At 42.5% G+C, this 20,433-nt stretch overlaps 1 protein-coding gene across 4 annotated transcripts in view; it reads right to left on the reverse strand.

Annotated features, from left to right (window-relative positions):
* PTCH1 (patched 1) overlaps window positions 1-20,190 on the reverse strand; it is a 90,353-nt gene extending 70,163 nt beyond the window's left edge. For 2 of the 4 annotated variants that reach the window (XM_075931822.1, XM_075931821.1), the window contains exons 1-2: window positions 12,153-12,545; window positions 10,408-10,600 (exon numbers count right to left, since the gene is read on the reverse strand). In XM_075931822.1, the coding sequence (XP_075787937.1) occupies window positions 10,408-10,600; window positions 12,153-12,545 (586 nt within the window). Of the gene's footprint in view, window positions 1-9,845; window positions 10,067-10,407; window positions 10,601-12,152; window positions 12,546-19,967 lie in introns of those variants that run through there. The other 2 variants (XM_075931823.1, XM_075931824.1) reach the window with 2 other exon arrangements.
* Between the last annotated feature and the right edge of the window lie 243 nt (window positions 20,191-20,433).

Here is a 20,433-nt window from a genome sequence, read left to right on the forward strand (position 1 = left end):
TTTTGAGTGCCAACAATGGTCCCCTTTAATTTTGTTTAATTTTGTACATATTACAAACTTGTTTGACTAAATTAAGCAGCCCTGTCCAAGCCACATCTTGCTATCAGCATCTCAGTTTCAGTTGCTATTCTCTGCCAGTCAGAAGTATTAATTTATCTGTGCTCTTGTAGCTCCAAAAACCTGCCTATGCAGCCAAAAACACAAATAACACTACAACTACTGTGCTCATTTCAGAGCAGAGGGATTTCCCCCCCCCCTTTTTTTTTTCAATAAGAGATGGACCACCCTGCTCTCATGGCACGGAACACTGTTTACATTGCAATACTTGACTGTGTAATACATCTGGCATTTTTGGGCAGGATTCCTGAGCTAGGGGCCAGAAGCCCTTAAGCAATGATTTAAGGGGGGAAACTCAGACAAGTTAACAGTGTTCGTTTCTAGTTTGTTTCACTTAGCTTCTAGTTATTGATGGAAAAGCACAAACATATCTGCTCGGTAAACAAAAGAAGACTGTTTATTTTACTTTATCTTAATATTAATAGTTGAAGAACATCAGTTCCAAGGCTCAATTCCAATCTCAGGTACTTGGGTGTGCACCACCTCACTTGTACCTTAAAATATTTGTGTCTGCTTGTGTAAACCTGCACAGGGACATTATACTGATGTTATAAATACACAGGGATGACTTGTATATTTAAGACTGGAATGAGCTCTAGTATGAATCTCCAGAACAACATCCCCTCAGAATGAGTCATCTTATGGTTCTCCTTGTTTCTTCACCACTAATATATTTTACTTGATACCTGAAAAAATGACATTTTCCCCAAATATCAAACTAACAAAATTAAAGGCCTCCCATCAAAGAGTGTATGTGCATGCATGTGTGTGAGAGAGATGAGAGTTTTACCTCCACATGCTACTTCCTTTGGCAAAATTTAGGGTGGACATAGCAATCAAGATGATATTTGAAAAATATCTACATTGCCAGAAAATAAACATGAACTTTACCTAAAATTTCCTATTAAAATAAAGATTATCTAAACACAACCACCCACAAAGCCAAACACCACAAGAAAAAATATCTTTCCCTTGATGCTTTATTTAAATCTACTTCTTGTCAGTGTAACTCTTATTACTTAAAAACAAACAAACCCAACACACAATGGGACAAATGTATACTTCATCTTACATTTACACCAAAGATAAATATAGCCTATTCTAGCTAGGTTTCTTGCTTAACATTGCACTCAATAAAAAATATCATATACTGTACTACATACAGTTGGAGGGAAAAACACTAATTCCCTACACTTCATGAGTCAGAAGCTAAGCAGAGAAAAAGCAGCTATTTTAGTGCACTATGCATTTTCAATATGGACAATGCATTTTTAATAATTCTGAATGTTCTGCTATCAGAGTATCATCTAATGTATACTTTTTCCTCATCCAGGCAGCGACAATTTACTCATGTAGCCTCTGTTAACAATACTGGAAGTTGTACATCTAAATCTTCCCAAACTTTGAGGGAGAGTAAGCTCCTTAATATAGAGCTGTCAGATTATGATTAAGGAGTTTTACTGTTTCTTCAACTTTTCTAGATAGAGTTACTAACAAACACATGTGGGGAAGAGACTTCCTGTGAAGAAAAAGTTTGTGGGGGAGGGAGAGAGGAAAATCTATGAGATATTTGAGATGAATAAGGAAGATTAAGAAAATGTAATATGTACCATCATAGTTATGCAGAGATAGAGCGGACACATGGAATTATCCATTTAAAATAAAAGATTAATAGGTGAAACTAGGCTACTCAACTTCTATTCTCCAAATTCAAAAAGATAAAGCTTATTTTTAACTTATATTTCTATATTACCTTTAGAGGTGACATATTGTACAAGGTGAAGAAGACAAATTCTGCTGAATTTATGTGAAGAGAAATCTAACAAGCAATTGTATTAAAATGTTGATTTTGAAATAGACCTTGTAACAAACCATATTTTCTCAAAGTCTTCCCACCAGGAAGAGGACACTCTGATGGGCATCATCTAATTTGGGTAAGTAGTAATTTGAATGCATAACTCACAGTTGTGTTAACAGGAGTCATGCACATAAACTCAGGAGTGTCAAGTTGAGAATGTACCCCAATAGATACTAAATTGAAAGCTGTTGCAGACAAGTTAAAGCTAGTATCCTAGTGGACGCAGCTCCAGTGGGTCACAGCAAGGTCAGCTTTGAAGGAGAAATCCAAATGAAATATAAACATGGCGTTGTGGAAACCAGACAAATCTCCCATAGCTTCATCCAGCCAGCACTAATCTAGGCATCAGCTGTGGAGCATAATCTAAACAAACGGATCAGTCAGTTCATACATCTGGAAGCTGTCATATTTTGGAGCCTCCTAACAAGTTATGTATAACTGAAACATCCAGTTGCATATGCTTGCTTTTAAACCTGTTGAAGGGTCAAAAATGTTACATGCACACATAGTGCAGTATTACTACATTCTGGGATGCCACCACAGACATTGTTTCAGAATAGAGACTGGATTATCTCCTGCCATTGAAAAACTCATTGAAATGGATGAAGCAGAACATGGGGGAAGGGAAACCACACAAGGAGCTGTAGAGTTTTCTTTGAATCACCCTTTTTGCTGAAAGGGACTTGGGAAAGGGAGAGGACTCTAAAATTCCTTGTTTCCCAACTCCCAAAGATCTCTAGGGAAGGAAAAAGCTGTCTGCAAAGAGACAGAAGCCATCTAACAGGTATAGCTTCTGCTTCTTTCACACCCTCCTGACTGGCACTGCAACACCAGCAAGAGTTGTAAGTCCAAGAGCTAGGTTTCTGTTAAGCAGCAGTTACAAAGGGGACCCAGAGGAAAGCACACAACTTTGATCTATATTACTTTACACCTGGGTTTCTACATTGAAATCCCTGGGCTCTATAAGGAACAGTGCTGCAGAAAATCCCCTCCCATCCTTTCACCATCACTAGAACACCACAGGGTACAGGAATTCACTTGGAGAACAGGAGGATAGAGGAGATAAATGAAGCAGTGCAGGCTACGTTCCAAGAGGAAACAGGGGAGACCCTTTCCCTGCCTAGATCCACTGGGGACAATCTGCTCCAGAGATTAATTGGAGTGTGAAGTATCTGGAAATAATAATGAAGCAAATTTTCACTGACTTCAAACCAATAGAAAGAACTTCTATTTTAAATAAACTAACCAAAACCATACTAATGTTTCAATGTATTTAGAACTCAGAAAGGGTACAAATCTGATTGCTCTGGAAACAGATCTTTTGGGATCCACTTAAGAGTTACAGAACAAGCAGTGGCAATGCAGTGTGTATCTGTATGGTAAAATTTTGTATAGATCTTTGATAAAATCTTGGTGCACTGAAGTCCCTCATTGCACTTGGGTGAAATCCTGGATGCAGTGAAAATTTTGCCATCAACTTCAATTGGAACAGGATTTCACCCTTATCTTAGAAATGATGAAAATACCAAATGTGACCACTATTTATAATAGTCCCATAAACAATTAATTTAAAATTAATCTTCCAGATTATTTTTTGAAGTACAAGCTTCCCCCATCTCACAACTGTGCATCAATCCTGGCCTCAAATTACCATACCTAGAGAAAGAGTGTATTGTACTTCAGTCTTCATGTTCATCTACTCATTGATGCTCTGCTAAAAAGTATAACATGGATCCAGCTGGGCCAGTGGTTTTAATAACATGGACACCTGTCCACCAAGAACTGGACTGAGTCTGATACCACCAATGATCTCTTATTTAACATATGAGCTTTAAGAAGAGACTACAGGCATATTTTCAATAACCAAAACCTTTTTACCCATTTTCACTTAACAGCTTAATATTTTACAACACTTGGTTCAAATAAAACCACAGAAGTTAGTCACCCTTCATTTTAGCACTTAAATTGATATCACATATTAAAAATTGCTCTTAACCTTCAAACTAGAAACTGAATAAATTTTCAATATGACTGACAGCTAACTTTTAAACCAAGAAAATTCTGTGTCCATTAATGTAACAGACCAATAATTGTATGTTGACTATATTCCTAGTATTACCATTCTCTGGTCTAGTACATGATACTTTTACTACTACTACTTTTGCTAGACATAACAGTAAAACCTCATTTATCCAAACAAAGCAGGAGACATGAAGATTATTCTGATAAGCAAAAGACTTCTCACTGCACACTATGCATGCTGCAGGACTCATCCCAATGCTAGATAATAGAAGATAACAAATAAGTAAGCATCTATGCTGAATTACTTCCTTTCCTGACATCCAAGTCTTACCACTCTATTAGACTGGTGAATCTCTGCTACCAAATCAATTAAAGGTCTCAGAGGGGTAGCCATGTTAGTCTGCAACTTCAGGTTGCTTCATTCAAAACAGCAGGGCTTAATTAAAAATAAGCTATGCAAATTGTGCTACATCAACTGCACACCTTATTTCGAAATAGCTTATTTCTAAATTGGGAGTGCCTACCCAGCACTTCTTTTGAAATACAGCACTCTTCTGCCAACTTCCATTACTCCTCCTGCAATGAGGGTCACAGGAGTAGGAAAAAGAAGTCCTCCAGCTTGACAGTATTTTGACATTATTTCTAAATAACTGCCTGCTGTGTAGACATGGACTACGTTATTTCGAAATAGCGCTAGTTATTTTGAAATACTGTTGCTGTGTAGATATACCCTCCAAAAAAACTTAAAATCAACAATGGTCCTGTAGCACCCTTAGAATAACAAAAATATATGAATAGAATCATGAGCTTTCGTGGGCACAACCCACAACTTTGTCATCTGAAGGAGCAGGCTGTGCCCATGAAAGCTCATGAAACTATTTATATATTTTTGTTAGTCTCCGAGGTGCTACAGGACCATTGTTGTTTCTCAAACCAATTAAATTAAATTCAAATATTTGTTACAAGTTTTAATTATAATCAATAGCTAGTTATTTATCAAATAAATAAAAGTGAACTACCAAAAGAGTCTTTTGTGCTCCCTTCTAGCTAAACCCTCCTTCTTCCTTCTGCTGTGTGGAAGGGTTCAAATGGTCATAAATTGTGCCTGGAAAAGATTCCTTGGGTCAGAGCATGGCAATGGGGTTTAAGCAATTAAGTAAGTTTTGCTCTGCCATTTACCTACCATTTGCCAATGCAGTATTGCAAAAGTAGGCACAGCTAAGACCATGAAGGGAGGTCCCAGCACTATTCAACTGCACGCTGGATGATGCTTTGGTGTTCTGGAGAAACTTGAAGGAAAAATATACAAGTTGCAAAAAGGGAGTTCTGACTAGGCCAATTCCTGCTGAACCTTATTCAAGCAACATACATTGATTTGGCCCACTGAGAAGAATGTGTTCTTTAGCAGTAGCAGATTTGTGTTCTTTAACAGCACCAGATTTGTGGAGGTCTATTACATTATCGCCTTCCTTTTGTCCCTCCAGAAAGCATAGTTTAAAGTTAACTGTCCTATGCAGCATTTAAGGAACCATGCCTATTTAAGGAAGCTAGCCTGCTTTGTTCACTTTGTTTCCTCCCATTACCCCTTCCCAACTCCTGAACTGGATAGGTACATTAATTTCATACTACTTTACAGTATCAAAGAGTGAGGTAACTCATTCTAGGACTTACGGATAACTTATCTTGATTAATATGTTTTATTTAACACTGCTGCTGGGAACTTACAAGCTTCATCTATCCTGCACATTGATTCAGTTGAAGTTAGCATGTGCTTTATTTGATCCAGGTACTGAAGATGAGCTTTCCACATGGCTGTTGAGACATTCCTCCCCCCTTGCTTTCAACCTGCATGGGAAAAGGGAGTTCTGCCTAGCTTATACAGTCAGCCTGTGGAAGGCCTGTTCCTGAAAATAACCACTTGCCATGTGACAGCAAGAACTATCCCTCCTTTCTCGAATGGCAGGATCTCTGGCATGTAGTCTTAGCAGTGAATTGTGATGCCTTTTTCTTAATCTCCTCATTGGAGAGGGTATAAAAAAGGGGGCAAGTGACAAGCAGAAGGAAGAAAGATAAGAAAGCAGTGTGAGGACAGTAGAAATAGGTGGCAGGAAAAATGAGACAAAGCTGCTCTCCCCTTTGTGATCTGCAGCAGCTCTCACCAATAGCCAAACTACAGGTTATCGTGCATCAGAACCTTTATTTGGGGAGCAGAGTCACACATTAGCTATGAGATATAAAGGCCACACCTCTCCTACCTATCTCCTCACCGAGGATGACCAATCATAGTCATATGTAGCTACCTTGCTGTTTATGACCATATAGTGCATAGTTACTAGAGGTATATCACAATAAATTGCAGTGGAATCTAAGACCCTATTTATAACCAACAAGATTCAACCACAGAGGAAATGGATGTAAAATCCTTTCTGCACTTGTGGGTATTGTGTAAGGAGCGAAAAATCACCACATTTCCAGCACACACAGCCACAGACAATAGGTCCATGATCACACAGAACCACCTGCAAAGGAACTGTTTCTTCAAGATCTCATGCAGTGGCTTTTGTTTGCTAAACAGGCTAAAACTGATCTTTCTGAGGTCTCTATAACAAGAATTAATTATAATATATCTGAAACTGTCAATCTTTCTGATGAGGGAAACAAGGGAAAGACCCAGTCACTCCTCAGTCATGGAAGAACCTGAAATGTTGGACTGATGGAGAAGGGAATTTGGGGGTCAAATTGAGGGCAGTGAGACTGTAGGACATGCAGGAACTATTAAAATATTCTGGACAGCACAAGCAAGGGAGATGGATTAAAAATATTCCTCTAAGACCTATTGTTGCCAATTAGCGATTCAGGGGAAAGACACTTTGGTACCAGTATGCACACCAAAAACCAAGTATGTTCGAACAAACGGTGAAGTAGGAAGTCTAGTAAGAGAAAGCTGCAAGAATAAAAAACTTAAAGAACTTCTTCTCTTCCATCCTTCCTTGAACTTTTCCACCAGGTGGGTTTTTGCAGCTCTTACATAAATATTTCCATGTAATATTGTAATAGCTTTAAATATTCACTTCTAGTAATTTATTTTGGACTCTGGATGATATTAGAACTAATTCAAACTTCATTCTCACTACAAATTGAACCTCTCTAGTCCAGAACTCTCTGGTCTGGCAGCAGCTGTTGTCTGGCATGATTTCAGTTTGCTGGATGTTCACTTATCATGGGTGTGGCCAAGTTTCCTGTGGTCCCATAAAGTTTGTTTACCGCCACCAGTCCTGGATCTCAGTGTTCAGTGCTGTTATTTAGCTCTAATGTACCCCTAAATATCCTCTAACAGCCCAGTAAGCAGGGAAAGTGTTTGTAATACTACAAGACAATATTGACCACCCATGGTCTGGAAAATTCTCTGGTTCAGAGTTGGTCAGATCCCAAGGGTGCCAGACTAGAAAAGTTCAACCTGTACTTCTAAATAATTCTGATTTAGAATTTTTTAGATTCATAGTTCATTCCTACCAAGTTTCTATGTTGCAGTACCTTCCATGTTCTTAGTATTCATTTACATACAAGAAGTTGATTTTTTATGTAAATACTGACAATTCCTTGAGAGATGATCATTTTTAAAAGTTTGAACAAAATAAACCCTTTTATTGCAACTGCAATGGAAACACATTTTGCATAATTTGCTGTATTCAACCCATATTGCTCTGTATATTTAAATAATCTTATTAAACAAAGTGTAAAAAGCAGAATAAAATATTTAGATTAATGAACACATCCGTTTAAAACGTGATGTAAAGAGTTTTTTAAGCTCTTAGGCTCAACACATTGCCCCGTTGCTTATTTTAGTATAGTACCTAGCCCACTATAAATAATAATACAGTAGGTTAAAACTGGATTGTGCATGCATACACACACACAGCAAAACTGGTATGACATCACTTTCCAGCATTTATGTGCAGAAGGAACATCATTTTCCAGACTACCTCTCCTCGTGCTTCTCCCCACTCTGCACTCTCTTCTGTTTATACTTTTAACCACAGAAATATGCAACTACTATTCATTTGGTTTATTTGTATAACATCCATGTTTGTGAACAGAACATTTATACAGTCTCAACTGAAGACACAATTTAGTCAGACTTTTCTATTGATGGCCTTATAGTGGCAGACTGGGAGTTAATTTAATTTAAATTAAAGAATATGCTCTTTCATCTTAATTAACTAACCTTTTCTGTAATCTAAGAGCGCAGCAGTTTCCAAAGTCAGAGTTTTAATAATATTTTACTGACATGAAAAGTAAACTCAATCAATGTGAAATTAGGTCAACTCCATACAGCCAACTGTATTATGAATTAATATTGGTTATCCAAATTCTGAAGACTACTAAGTTTTTGCACTCGGGAAAATATTTTTTTCCATGAACACCAAAGACGTGGAAAGAGATCAAAATAGTGACTAAACCACATGGTTATGTTATAAATCACATATTTCTAGAAAACCACATTTCCATTGTTGGTCACACAGGAACTGCCAGTACAGTAAACAGGGAGTTGCTTGGTATTAAGCTGACAGGAAAAACAGGTGGCATGAGATGAGACGAGACCACTGTTCTAGATAGCTGACTATTAGTTTATACCATGGTTAAGATACTAAATCATAGCATAATACTGCAAACCAACATTACCAATGAAGTTTTGGGTTAAGTTCACATCAGGAGGCAGAAGCAAAGGAGAGGAGAGAAGATTGTAAAACACTTAATTTAAAATGCCACAAGAGAATCTTGCAAAGAGTTAAGACATGAAACAATGTTGAAAAGTTATTCAAATCCTATTCATGGAAGTGGTCATTAGAGTAAACTGCACATAAAAGACAACATTCCTACCACAACTTCCTAATGCACATCTCTGATTTTGGACAGAATCCTTCTGTGTTCCTACTCAGCATGTCTGAAGAGCAGTTGCAGGATGGTCCCACTGCAATTAGAATTACTCTTCTACTGTACAAAGACTGTTCAGTTATCAGCAAGTTCTTATCTTAAAAACAAACTCAAAAGTTGAAAAATGGTTTTTCCACTGGAGTCACTGGGACCAGAATTGCCATGCTCCATCCATAAAGCAAGACAGGCTACACCCACGGTCTGTTGATCCCTGGTCTTTCTCTCACTACTGCGTTCTCCACACACAGGGCCAGTCGGTAGTAGTTACTTTATGCACTGCTCCATATTATTTTTATGAGCCAGATCCTGCTGAAAGATGCTTTGACTGAAATCCAGAGTAATTATTGTGGTCAACGGGTTAGTTAGGATTTACACCAACCTAACTGAAGGTAGAATTGAAACCTAACCTAATACTATTCTATAAAAGAGAATAAACGAGCTTTTTCTCCCTCACTGATAGTGGTGTAAATCCAGAGTATTGCCCTAGGCATCAGTGGCGTGCCAGGGTGGTAAAACCCATCTACCCTAACAGATGACTGCAATGGGAGCTTTGGCAGCAGGATGGGTCCCTTTTTATAGCCTACATTTAAAAAAAATGCACTAAAGCGTGCAAAATGGCTTAACCTTTAGCAAGTTCACCTAAGGCAGCATTTCTACCCTGCTGATTCCACGCTAGTGCGATGCAGTTTAGCGCCCGGTGCACAAGCCCCGCTTGGCTGAATTTGCTTAGTCTCTTGCATTTAAAAAAAAAAAACCAAACCAAAACAACCAACAACCTGGTTTTAATCTAAAAAAAACCCGACCCTTCTCCACAGCAGAGCGGGGCCCCCACCCGCTCGGAGACATTCATCTGCTTTGCAAACAATCCAGCATGCGTTCCAGTCTGGGCTTCGCGGCCTTTTTTTTTTTTTACCTTGAGACAAATGTTTTTTCCCCGCAGTTGAAAGCTGTCCAAAAAAACAGGACCACACACACACACACACACAGCCCCGCCGCGCTGCGCCGCTCGCGTCCCTCTGCGGCCGGGGAGGGCGCACGCACTCCCAAAATGGCGGAGGGGAGGGCTGCTCTCTGCACAGACTTTCCTTTCATGCTGTTACAGCTGGGGGGGAGGGGACACGGCCACAAACAAACACCCCCCCCACCCCCAACATGGCTCTCCCCCTTCCCTGCGGACGGACAGACAGACGCAGAGGCGGTACATCCCAGCGCCTTGTCCTCCCACGCACCCTCCTTAACCAGCCTCCTGTCCAAAGCCATCTAGCCAAACACGACCCGCGCACTCTTCGCCAGGGGCTTCCACGCCACTCACTAGGCAAAGCCACAATTTCCCCTCGCTGCAGGGGCTTGGGGGGGGCGGGGGAGTGTAGGTGCATAGACTTGCACCAGGCAGTCTCTGGAAATGAAAGAAGTGGGGTGGGATGGAGGACAGGAGGGGTCAAGGGAAGCGAAGCCACAAGCAGGGAAAGTCTTACCTTCCACCCAGAGCTCCTCCACGTTGGTTTCGAGATTAGCTGCCCTTAATCCTACAGCGAAAGCCCCAAATATCAAGAGGCCAACAACCAAAAACTTTCCGCAGTTTTTTTGAATGTAACAGCCCAGTTTAAATAATAGTCTCTGAAACTTCGCTCTTAGCCACAACGGTGCTTTTCTCCCAGTAGCCTTCCCCTGCAAGGCAAGAAAAGGTTAGCAGTTAAACGGCTGGAAACATCCCCGCACATCCAAATGCATATCCAGCATGCATATGCACCTTTTAGGGGCCGGAGGGCAAGCAGAACCCAAGTGTTTATCAATGCATACAAGCAAATAGCCTCATAGCAGAGTGTCTATTTCATTGGGAATAATAATACGACAGACTGTTGCCATGACCCTGCTGAGCAGTCGGATGAATTAAAATGTGTATTTGCTGGTAATTCTATTCATAAATCAGTGCACAGTTCTGCGATTACATCACTGCTTGAGATCCGTAAAACTGAGAGAGACAACTGATCTGAACAACGGATCACCGCCTTCTTGTAATGAAGTCACCGCTATCAATTCAATTTGCAAAAATTCTTTCATGCTAGCAAGATTTACAACACTAGGGGAGAAATAATCAATGCAGATGAATCGCAACAGGCATGCCAAGAAAAAAAATCCCCTTTCCTGTTCTTGTTACATATCTCTACAGGGCTGAACGGAGGTTGACGGTGGGGGGAACGCTACTGTGTGTAACAATTTGTTGCCGTGTCCCTGATTCCCAGCTCTCAGCACCAACTCTGTAGTAAATGAATGTTCCACGTGGTTAGCAATGCTGTAAGATCATAAGCTTAATAGTAATTCATTTCCATAGAGTTTGGAGACGCTGTGTGATCTGAATTAGGAAGTAGAGCAGCCATCTGTAAGCTACGACAATATTTGTGAACGGAAGAGGGCAGCCACATGGGTTTTTTTCCCTTTCCCCCTTACTGCAAAGCCTAAAAATCTGCTCCATGGAATAAAACGCTCTCTGAAGAAAGGCAATGGCTCGATGTTGTTTACTTTGAACATTTTTCCCTCGCCAAAGTAACAAGCGGGACTTGTGTGTGTGCGTGCGTGCACCAGAGGCAAGTTTCCAAGAAATCCCTGCACTTGGAGCATTTTAATATTAACAATAAACGCAACGATCCGGGGGAACTCAATCTGACTTGCACGGCAGATTTAAGGTGGCAATTTGTTTACAACTTTCATTTTTCCTCCAGCCGCTGGGGGTAAACATCACAAACTTTCTACTACGGGATTTCTCTCTTAAGGAAGTCGCGACTCCACACTTACTGGAAAACGTAACAAAGCAAAACTTCAGCCAAAAAAAAAAAAAGGAAATCACTGAAACCTCTTTTCCCATTGCAGCCTGGCGTTAAAGAAGTTGAGCGGAACTACCGAGGGATGGAGAGAAGCGAAGGAAGCAGAGAAAGAGGCAAGAGGAGGAGAGAACAAGGACAGAGTAACTCCCCAGAGACAAAACACCGTGAAACTGCCCCGGGTAAGTTTAATGAGAGGATTCAAAAGCACAACCACACACCGGGGAAAGTGTGTACAAGAAGGGAGGGAAAGAGGGCAAAGGAGTCACAGGAATTGTTTCCCCTTCCTCACAGCGATTTATTGGTGGCTGCTTCCTTTCCATCTCCTCCTTCCACCCCTTGGAAAATACCCTCACCTCAGCCCTCCCCCGCCCCCCAAATCTGGAAAGAGAGTCATGCACCTTTGAAATCTGCTCCAAGGCAAAAGCTGCATCGCAGTAGCTTGGCCGCTGCAGATACTCCAGATCCAGCGCCGCGGCGCGCCTGTTCCCTCCGGTCAGTCTCCGCCTTCTGCTGCAGCTTCTCCCCGGCCGATCGAGGTCTCTGCAGCAGCCACCGCCACCAGCCCCGCCGCTGCTCTCCGGCTCCGAAACGTTAACAGCCGAGGCCATGTTGCCGCCGCCGGGACGGGGCTGCTGCCTCTGCTGCTGCTGTTGTTTTGGCGACCCACGGGCTGGGTCCTCTGTGATTCCCCGCAGCGCGCTGCTGCTTTGGGGCGATCCAGGGGAACGGGAGGCTGGCTGGGCTGCTGGCGCTTCTTTCCGCAGGCTGCTGGTGACAGACCACCTCTTCATACCGCGTTTGCTGCTGCTCCTCTGGCTGCTCCTGGCGAGTCAGACCCTGCGCCTTCCATTGCAACATTTCGCGATGATCCGGAGCTTTCTGGCGCTACCGCTTCCCACATCCAGTGCGTCTGCGAGTGGAGCGAGCGTGAGTGATTTGCCGTCCCCCCTTCGTTGCTCCGGCTTTAGTTTTCTACTGCTCCTTTTGCAGCTAAAAGAAACCAGCCTCTTCCCCCCCTGCCCCCTTTCCCCTTCTGTCTTCCTCCGTGAAAGCAAAGCAAGGGAGGGCTGGAGCTTTTCTTGCTCTCAGTGGTGCTGCTGCTGTTGGTCTGTCTCGGCGCGCTGTACCATTCTGTCTCAGGGCAGAGCTGTCTCTGACTCCCGGGGCTTTGGGGACTCCAGTCTCTCTCTCTCCCTGTACGTGTGTGTGTGTCTCTCTCTCCCTCTGTGTGTGTGCAGCAGCGAGCAGCAGCTCCTTGATTCAATAGATGAGATGAAGAAGAAAAAAAGAACTCTCTCCATTTGGATAAAGAGGAGGAGGAGTGAAACGGGGGGGGGGGGGAGAGAGAAAGAGAGAGGAGAGAGAAAAAGACTTGAAATCCCGCCCCTGGGGCTGTCAGATGGCTTGGGTTTCTGGGATGCGATTGGCTCAAGGAGGGCAGAAATTACTCAGCAAACATGACTATTATTAGCTGCTTAGCAACAGCTCACCAAAGTAGAGAGACCACCCAGGCAGGCAACCCTTGTGTGTGCATCTCCAGCTTCAGGGGGAGCCTTAAAGAGATCCAGCCTTCTTTGCATGCAATACTTCCATTAAGGAATGCCTTCCCCCTTTCTTGTTTCTTTTCTTTTCAAGAAAGCTTTTATTTTTTTAAGAGACGCTATTTTTTTACAGGCACACACACAGAATTTCCTTGCGACCAACATTCAAAAATATATTTTGCCTTTTTTTTTTAAAAAGTACCACAGGATTTCTGAAGTTCCTTAAAAAGAAAATCCTTTTAGAGGCACCTTGGCCTCAATCTGCAACAAATACTGGGAGGTCCAAGTTGAATTCCCAGGCTTGCACAGATAATGACAGGGTGGTGGATACTGCGGTAGAAAGTGCCAGACTTCTCTTTTCTTTCTTAACTAAAGAGAAGACTTAGTTCCTTGCTATAAAATAACCACTTACAATAAGAAAAACACAACGGAAGCTTAACACTTAAATAAGGGAATTTAAACCGTGCAGTTTGTTTTAACTTAGTATTCACTCTTTCACTGAAATCCTAGGAAACTCAATTTAATACATTTTAATGTAAAATGAATAAAATGTAAAGCTGGCAACCGCTAACTGCTTTTTTACATTAAATGAATCGCTAGATTGTTTAATTTTTGGCACCCGCTTTCCACGTTTCTGTTCATTTAAAATCAGCCATTCATTGAGGTGTTTTTTTTAAAGTTATACACGTTATATGTACGATGCCAACTCTACAGAATATATAGGGTTCGATGGTGAACTCGCCGAAGACAATCTGGTTGTCTGTTAATTGTTTATACTAATAAACCTCGATGTTTTACTTTTAGCTAATGTCACTTAGATTGGTGACAGAGACAAAAATCTTGTATAGTCGTAGTAGTATTGAGTCATTGTTATGATGCACTAAAGGATCATCCCCTCTGAACTCGCACAGATTCAGGGCTTGTTCTTTTCACTCTTTACTCACGCAGACTTCCCACTGAAGTTAGTGGGAGCCCTGCCTGTGTAAAGAGGACAAGATCGAGCCTGAAAGGCTTAAAGCACTTTCCCCTTGCACAGACTACATTTAATTATAGTTGGTTCAACAACAGACTGTTTTCAGTGACTTCAGGCGTGAAAGTAGCGGGAGTTTGTTGTTTGACTGTGAAATGAGGAGTGTTGCTTTAAGGTGCACACGGTGTGTGTTCATTGAAAAAAAAAACCCCGTCTACTTTGAAAGAAAGGGGGAGGGGCGGGGAGGCGGGCCCCGATCTTTCACGTGATAGGCGGGCCCCGGGCGCGCATGGCTAGGCGTTCCTTCCCCTCCCGGGGCGGTGAGTATGGGCAGCCGCTGCTGTGCAGCCGTAGTACTCAGAGGCTGGAAGCGAATGCAAAAAGCAGGTACGAGGCTAAACTGTGACGAGCCAGTCAGGTCGGGGGCGGGAGCAGCTCTGTAAGGCGGGGAAGGGGAATCCGGGCTCTTCCCCTCGTTCTGAGCTGCTGCTGCTGCACCGAGACATGCCAGGCAAGCCATAGTACATTCCTAAAGGAGGTCTCCCCCTTTACGTTAGCCAATACCATGCCGGGCTGGTTGCTACCGGCCAATAGCGAGAGGGAAAGGAGACTTTTCCATTCAAGTCTGCACAACATCGTGGGGATAGTCACGGACTGCCGGCGGAGACAGACCCCATTGAGTTATGCGTACAGCTCGCACATCGGGGACCAACGGGGGGTTCTCCTACGCGGCAGAAACTTTACCCCGGGGCTTCCGCTCGTGGGAGTCTTGCCTGCCGCACAGATGTTAGCAGGGATGGGGTGATGCCCCTGCAAAATATATGCCAGTTTTCTAAAGAAGAATTCACCAAGCACACAGCGGGGACGGTACAGTATTTTACATAGTGCAGGGGAGATCTAAGTGGAAAACGCGTTAAGTGTAACCGCCTGCGAGATATAAATAGAGAAGGGGAGGGTAAGGAGGAGAACCATGTTTGGTGGAAGAAACACAAACAAGTGAACAAAACAAAAGCAATAGAGCTAAATAACGTGGCAACCGGATTGGGTAGACACCTAACTCAATTATAAACCCAAGGACATGGGCAGCGTATGGAAAACCCGTTATTCTAGTGAATGTAGGTAGTTGTAATAAAGTTAAGTCATCGCAGTTAGTTGATCAGAGATCCAAAGTCCTAAGAGTCATTTGGTGATATCACCGACATTTTTTTTCACAACTTTTACTACTCTGTTGTTGGCCTCAGGTCTGGAGGTGCTTAGAACTTTTAAAAATGCGACCACGACTATCTTATCTTACACACTGGCTTGTTTGTACATCCCCAGCTTCACAGGGGGCAGGAACGCATAAACTAAAAACAACCCTTTTCAGATGGAAACTGATATCTCCATTATGTAGTAGATGAAACTGTTGTTCCATAGTTACTGATTGAGAACGTTAACTGCTCCCCATCTAATTAGAAATCGATAATGTTGCTATCATTCAAGCCTCTAGTTTTAATCGGGAGTGGGGGAGAAACGTTGGCATGCAAGCATTTTAGCTTAGTTTCACTTTAATTTTAACCCAGTTGAACGTCATTCTTTAACGTTTAAATACCTCAAATCCTCAGGTTTCCTCCTGTGTGATAGGCTAACTTTTCAGCATTTCACACAATAGCTCCATGCTCATAAATTCTTGCTACTGGTTCCAAAACTCAATTTGAAGACTCAGATTTAACAAGCACTATCTTAATCTCCCCTCTCTCCCTGTGGTCTGTTTTTTTCATACACAGGAGATGAATTACTGCAGGGATCTAATTGGCCTTGTTTCTGCAATTTTTTTTAAAGGAAGAAGTGTCAGTGTAAAAAGTCTGTCTCAACTTGGGTGGTCGGAGAAGTGGCTGCCCCCAATTTGCCTCATTGCTGATGCATGCGAGTGCTACATTCCCAGCGATAATGTTGTTCCTAATCAATCTGCCCTTATTTACATTTGTAAGCATTGTTGGCTTTAATATGCATGCCCTGTGCATGTAACTGTGGCTCGACACCAGTTTTTTTTTTATTTCCACAAATCACAAGGATCCCACAGATTTCATATAGAGCTGTCTTTAGGGATGAAGGCCTGCCTGCTAAAGAGGCTGGTAGGGAGGCACTTCTTGCCTGAAATCCTTTACACCTTGCCTTTCCCTGTGTATGTTCACTGCAAACTTGTGTGGCAAAACCTCAGGAATTTGGACAAACACTCATAACCTCCATCTGGACGGTCTTAGGATGCTCTACATTTTATATAATCTTCTGTTCAAAAAGCTGAATTTTTCAGTACAAATTCGAAGAAGTCAGAGCTTCACATTTCCCCAAATAAAGTGAGCATCAGCTCTAATATGTGTTAATAATGGCTAGGAGATAAATTAAATCGATTTTTGTGAGTTTTCCAGCTTTTCAACCTCTTGTGGGCCACACCATAAAGAACACTGCACTCACTGTAGCATCCGGTTACATTTACACAGAAACGACACTGAAATAAAACACCTGCAGTACAGATTGTTTGTTCGGATGTTATGAGACAGCGGAGCATTGGACTGCGGCAGAATAAAACCGACTTGTAATAAACTAAATTGCCTTTGGTTTTGTAGATTTTATTGGGTTTTGCCTCTCAGACACAATCGTGCTAGACTGGAGGTCTGTTTCTGGTCTGAAATCTCCTGTGATAGGCTGGCTGCTGCCAAGAATCAGACCACATTTTACATCACAGAGCCTATATTTTAATTTTCATCTGATCACTCCCTCCCTTTAAATAAACTCTTCGTTATCACAACTTCTACATCTATCTATTTGTTTTTACAGGCGAGTGGCTGAAACATGCAGGGAACGACATTCTGTAGGGAGACATTCTAAAAAAGTGCTCAGGGCTTGGGAAAGGACCAGGCAGCATGAATCAAACACTGTTCTTCCCCCCAACCCCACCCCCACCCCTTCCTCAGGACTGCAAGAAAAGGAACTGCTCGAGCCAACTTGTCAAAACAATGCGGCTAATTACCCCTGATCTCCTTTAATGGAAAGCTGCTCCGCACGCCACAAAGAGCAAATGAGGGATCTACAGCATAAGCCCAGGAGCGCAGGCATTCCATCCGTACAGAGCTGCGGGGTAATGTGCCACCAGAATCCCACAGACCTCTGCATTCAGCACGAGGCACAAGCAAGTTCAGCAGGGTGAGCAGCCCTGGAAGCTGGGAACCACACCAGCAGTTGTAGGGTAGCAACAGTTCTCTGGCTCTAAAGTCTGGAGGCGAGCCCAACCCTTGCCATCCTCTCTGCTGAAGGCTTTTTAAGCTTTATAAACCCGAATAGTTTTCAAAACGGATTCTTTTTCTGGCAAAATGTCCCGTCTCTTGCATTACTTTAATGGGCACAGAAATGGGAAGTTACAGTGAAGAGCGTGTAGCCATTCTGGACAACATCATGGCTCTGTAACTATATCTTCCAGGCTTTTGCATTCGGCAGAAGGCAGGGCCATTCATTTTCATGATCTCTGCCATCGGGTCTTGCAGGAAAAAAGCTGAGCTACACGATCCCTTTGACCCACTGCTGGAGCAACAAATTTATTAGAGATATAGGCGTGAGAAATGAAAAGGAAGTAAAACAATTCAGGCTCATTGTGTGTCTTTCTTTCATACTGCTAATCCGGTTTACACATCACGCCTACATGTCTCAATAGGGCTTTATACACTGTGGCAAAGGCAAAAGAAAATAAAAGGTGTGTGTGTGAGAGAGAGCGAGAGAGGAAGAGAGAGAGAAATAAAGATAAAACGGGGAAACCAAGACATTTTAATTCAGAGTGGGCTGCCTTGTCAGTTTTCCATCTACCGGCTCTGGAAAGCAAATAGATTTTTAAAGGACCCTCCCCCAAATGCTGACTCCTGTTCAGATATATTGTCAGATTATAATCTAGCTACACAATGACTCTAATAGCCCTAACCAGAAATTAGATACACCTATCAGACTGGTGTTGAAATGATGTGAAAGACCTCCGATCTAGAACTGGTAAATGCTGTTAGACTGGAGGGTGGTAGATATCCACATTAGCTTCAAGTTTTAATTTGTCATTTTTCTACAACGCCACACATTTTGCAGCCCATTTTCCAGAAATGGGACTATATTCTGCAGTGCACTCTCGGGTACAGTCTTCTACTGATTCAGTGTATTTAGAACATAGGTATATTATTGAATATACCAGGTGATGTAAAACCTGGATATGCTATAATGAACTGTTCGTTTTGAATGCTATCCTTGATTACTATCACTGTCTTATGTCAGTTACAACCTGGCACACGTAGCCACAAGGAGTATATGTTATACTGGCATCAGCGATTGGGTCAATTTTATTGACGCTAGAGCTATCTTATAACCTTGTTGTTGCTTTTTTGATATATATACACACACACGACACATAACTGGTTCCAACACTGTAGTCATAGGGGCAGACAGTCCCTGCTGTATAGTCCTACTTTTCAGCATTTTGTGAATTGGTTACGAACATTTATTCTGAACTGTAAGGATAAAATACAAAGTCTCATGGCTATAAGTATTTTAAAAGGATCTACTTTGCCTTGATTAAGTAAAAGAAATGCAAACTACCAGAGGGTGTTCTTTTGGCCACAGATGTTGTGTTGTTCAACAAAGATTGGCTTCCTAGTTTACAATGCAAGTTTGCATTCTTTGGGGGCAGGCTGTTTCAGTAACAAAATGTGAAAATATGCAAGAGGCTGAGATTTGAACTGACAGATTATGCCACTACAGGAGTGACTTTCCAAAAGTGCTTTTAGTACGCATCTTTACTTCAAAGGAGTAGCAAGATTAATACACAACAAATGGCTTCCTGATTCCACAGAATAGACCTGACATCACAAAAGCTCAAAAATGTTGATGTGTGCTCTGAATGTATATCAGGAGTAAAGACCTGGAACGAGTCCACTAACAAGATACGACTTAAATTCCCCCCACACCTGCAAAATACATTCAGTGTCTCAACTTCGCCCTTTCTGCAGTTCCACTCTCAGTCCTCGCCCAGTCAAGACTCCCATTGGCTTTCCCCTGGCCATGAAGCACAGGATCTGGTCTTATGAGCTGCATTCACTAGGCACCACATTAGGTGAGAGCCTCACTAGCTAGGATCTCCTTGTTTCTCGTATGTTTGACACTAGACCTTTAAGGACATTTGATCTGAGCATATGACAAGACTGTAGAGACATATTAATTTATAGAAAAGCTCTTTTATTCAAACGTGGTGCCCAGCAATTATCAGTCACAGAAGGAAAAGAATCTGCCCCTCGCCTGGATTCAGGAGCCCAGAGGGGACTGATAAACAGAAGCCAGGGTGGCGACCCTTCCAAGCGTGAAAATGGGATCCGAGAGTCCCGTCCCCCCCCGCGTGAAAAATCACTGATCAATTCCATCACCACCATCCGGCTCAGGGAGAGGAACTATTCGAGGGACCCTCCTATCTTGAGCAGTGTAATAGTCAGCCATACAGACTCCTCTGCTCCCTTCCTGCTTTTTACACAAGCCAGGTTGCTCCCTCCTCGACCCCCGGTCCTCTTTCTGCTTCCCCAGCGAAGCAGACCCCATCTCCGTCAGATTTTTGCCATCTGCCACGAGCTTACTCCGGAGAAGGAGACACGTTATTGCTATTTTTTTTTTGGTTTAAACTGGAAAGATCAGCTTTTGCTTACCAGCATCTTCCCCCTTCTCATGTGGAGCACCTCGGTGGGAATTGGTGATCTGGTGGGTTTTTTAAATTTCATTCAGAGCAGAGGCAGACTTTGAGGTTACATCAGTTTTTCCCCCCTTCTTTCTTTTCGCTTCCTTGTTCCTTTTTTTTCCTCCAAAAGGAACTGAAAGTGTAAAAAAATAATCCTCCTAGGTTGCAGGCATTCTGCAGAGTGCTGGAAAGGCTCACAATTACATGCCTGTTTCTATTAAGCAGCTCCATCGTCCTCCATGTGGGTGGTCTGGCTCTCAATAGGCAGGACCTGTCAGGGTCACGTGATGAATCCGAAAACTTTACCCCTTTACAATAAACTCAAGCAAAGCAAAGTAAACTAAAGTAACGTGCTATCAGCAGAGCCCTCCTGGGTAAACAGGCAGCTCCCTGCTCCAGACCAGTTTAGCTCTCTGAGGCAAACTCGGGAGACGGTC

This window comes from Pelodiscus sinensis, chromosome 6 (assembly GCF_049634645.1).
Source record: "Pelodiscus sinensis isolate JC-2024 chromosome 6, ASM4963464v1, whole genome shotgun sequence".
Lineage (NCBI taxonomy): Eukaryota > Metazoa > Chordata > Testudines > Trionychidae > Pelodiscus > Pelodiscus sinensis.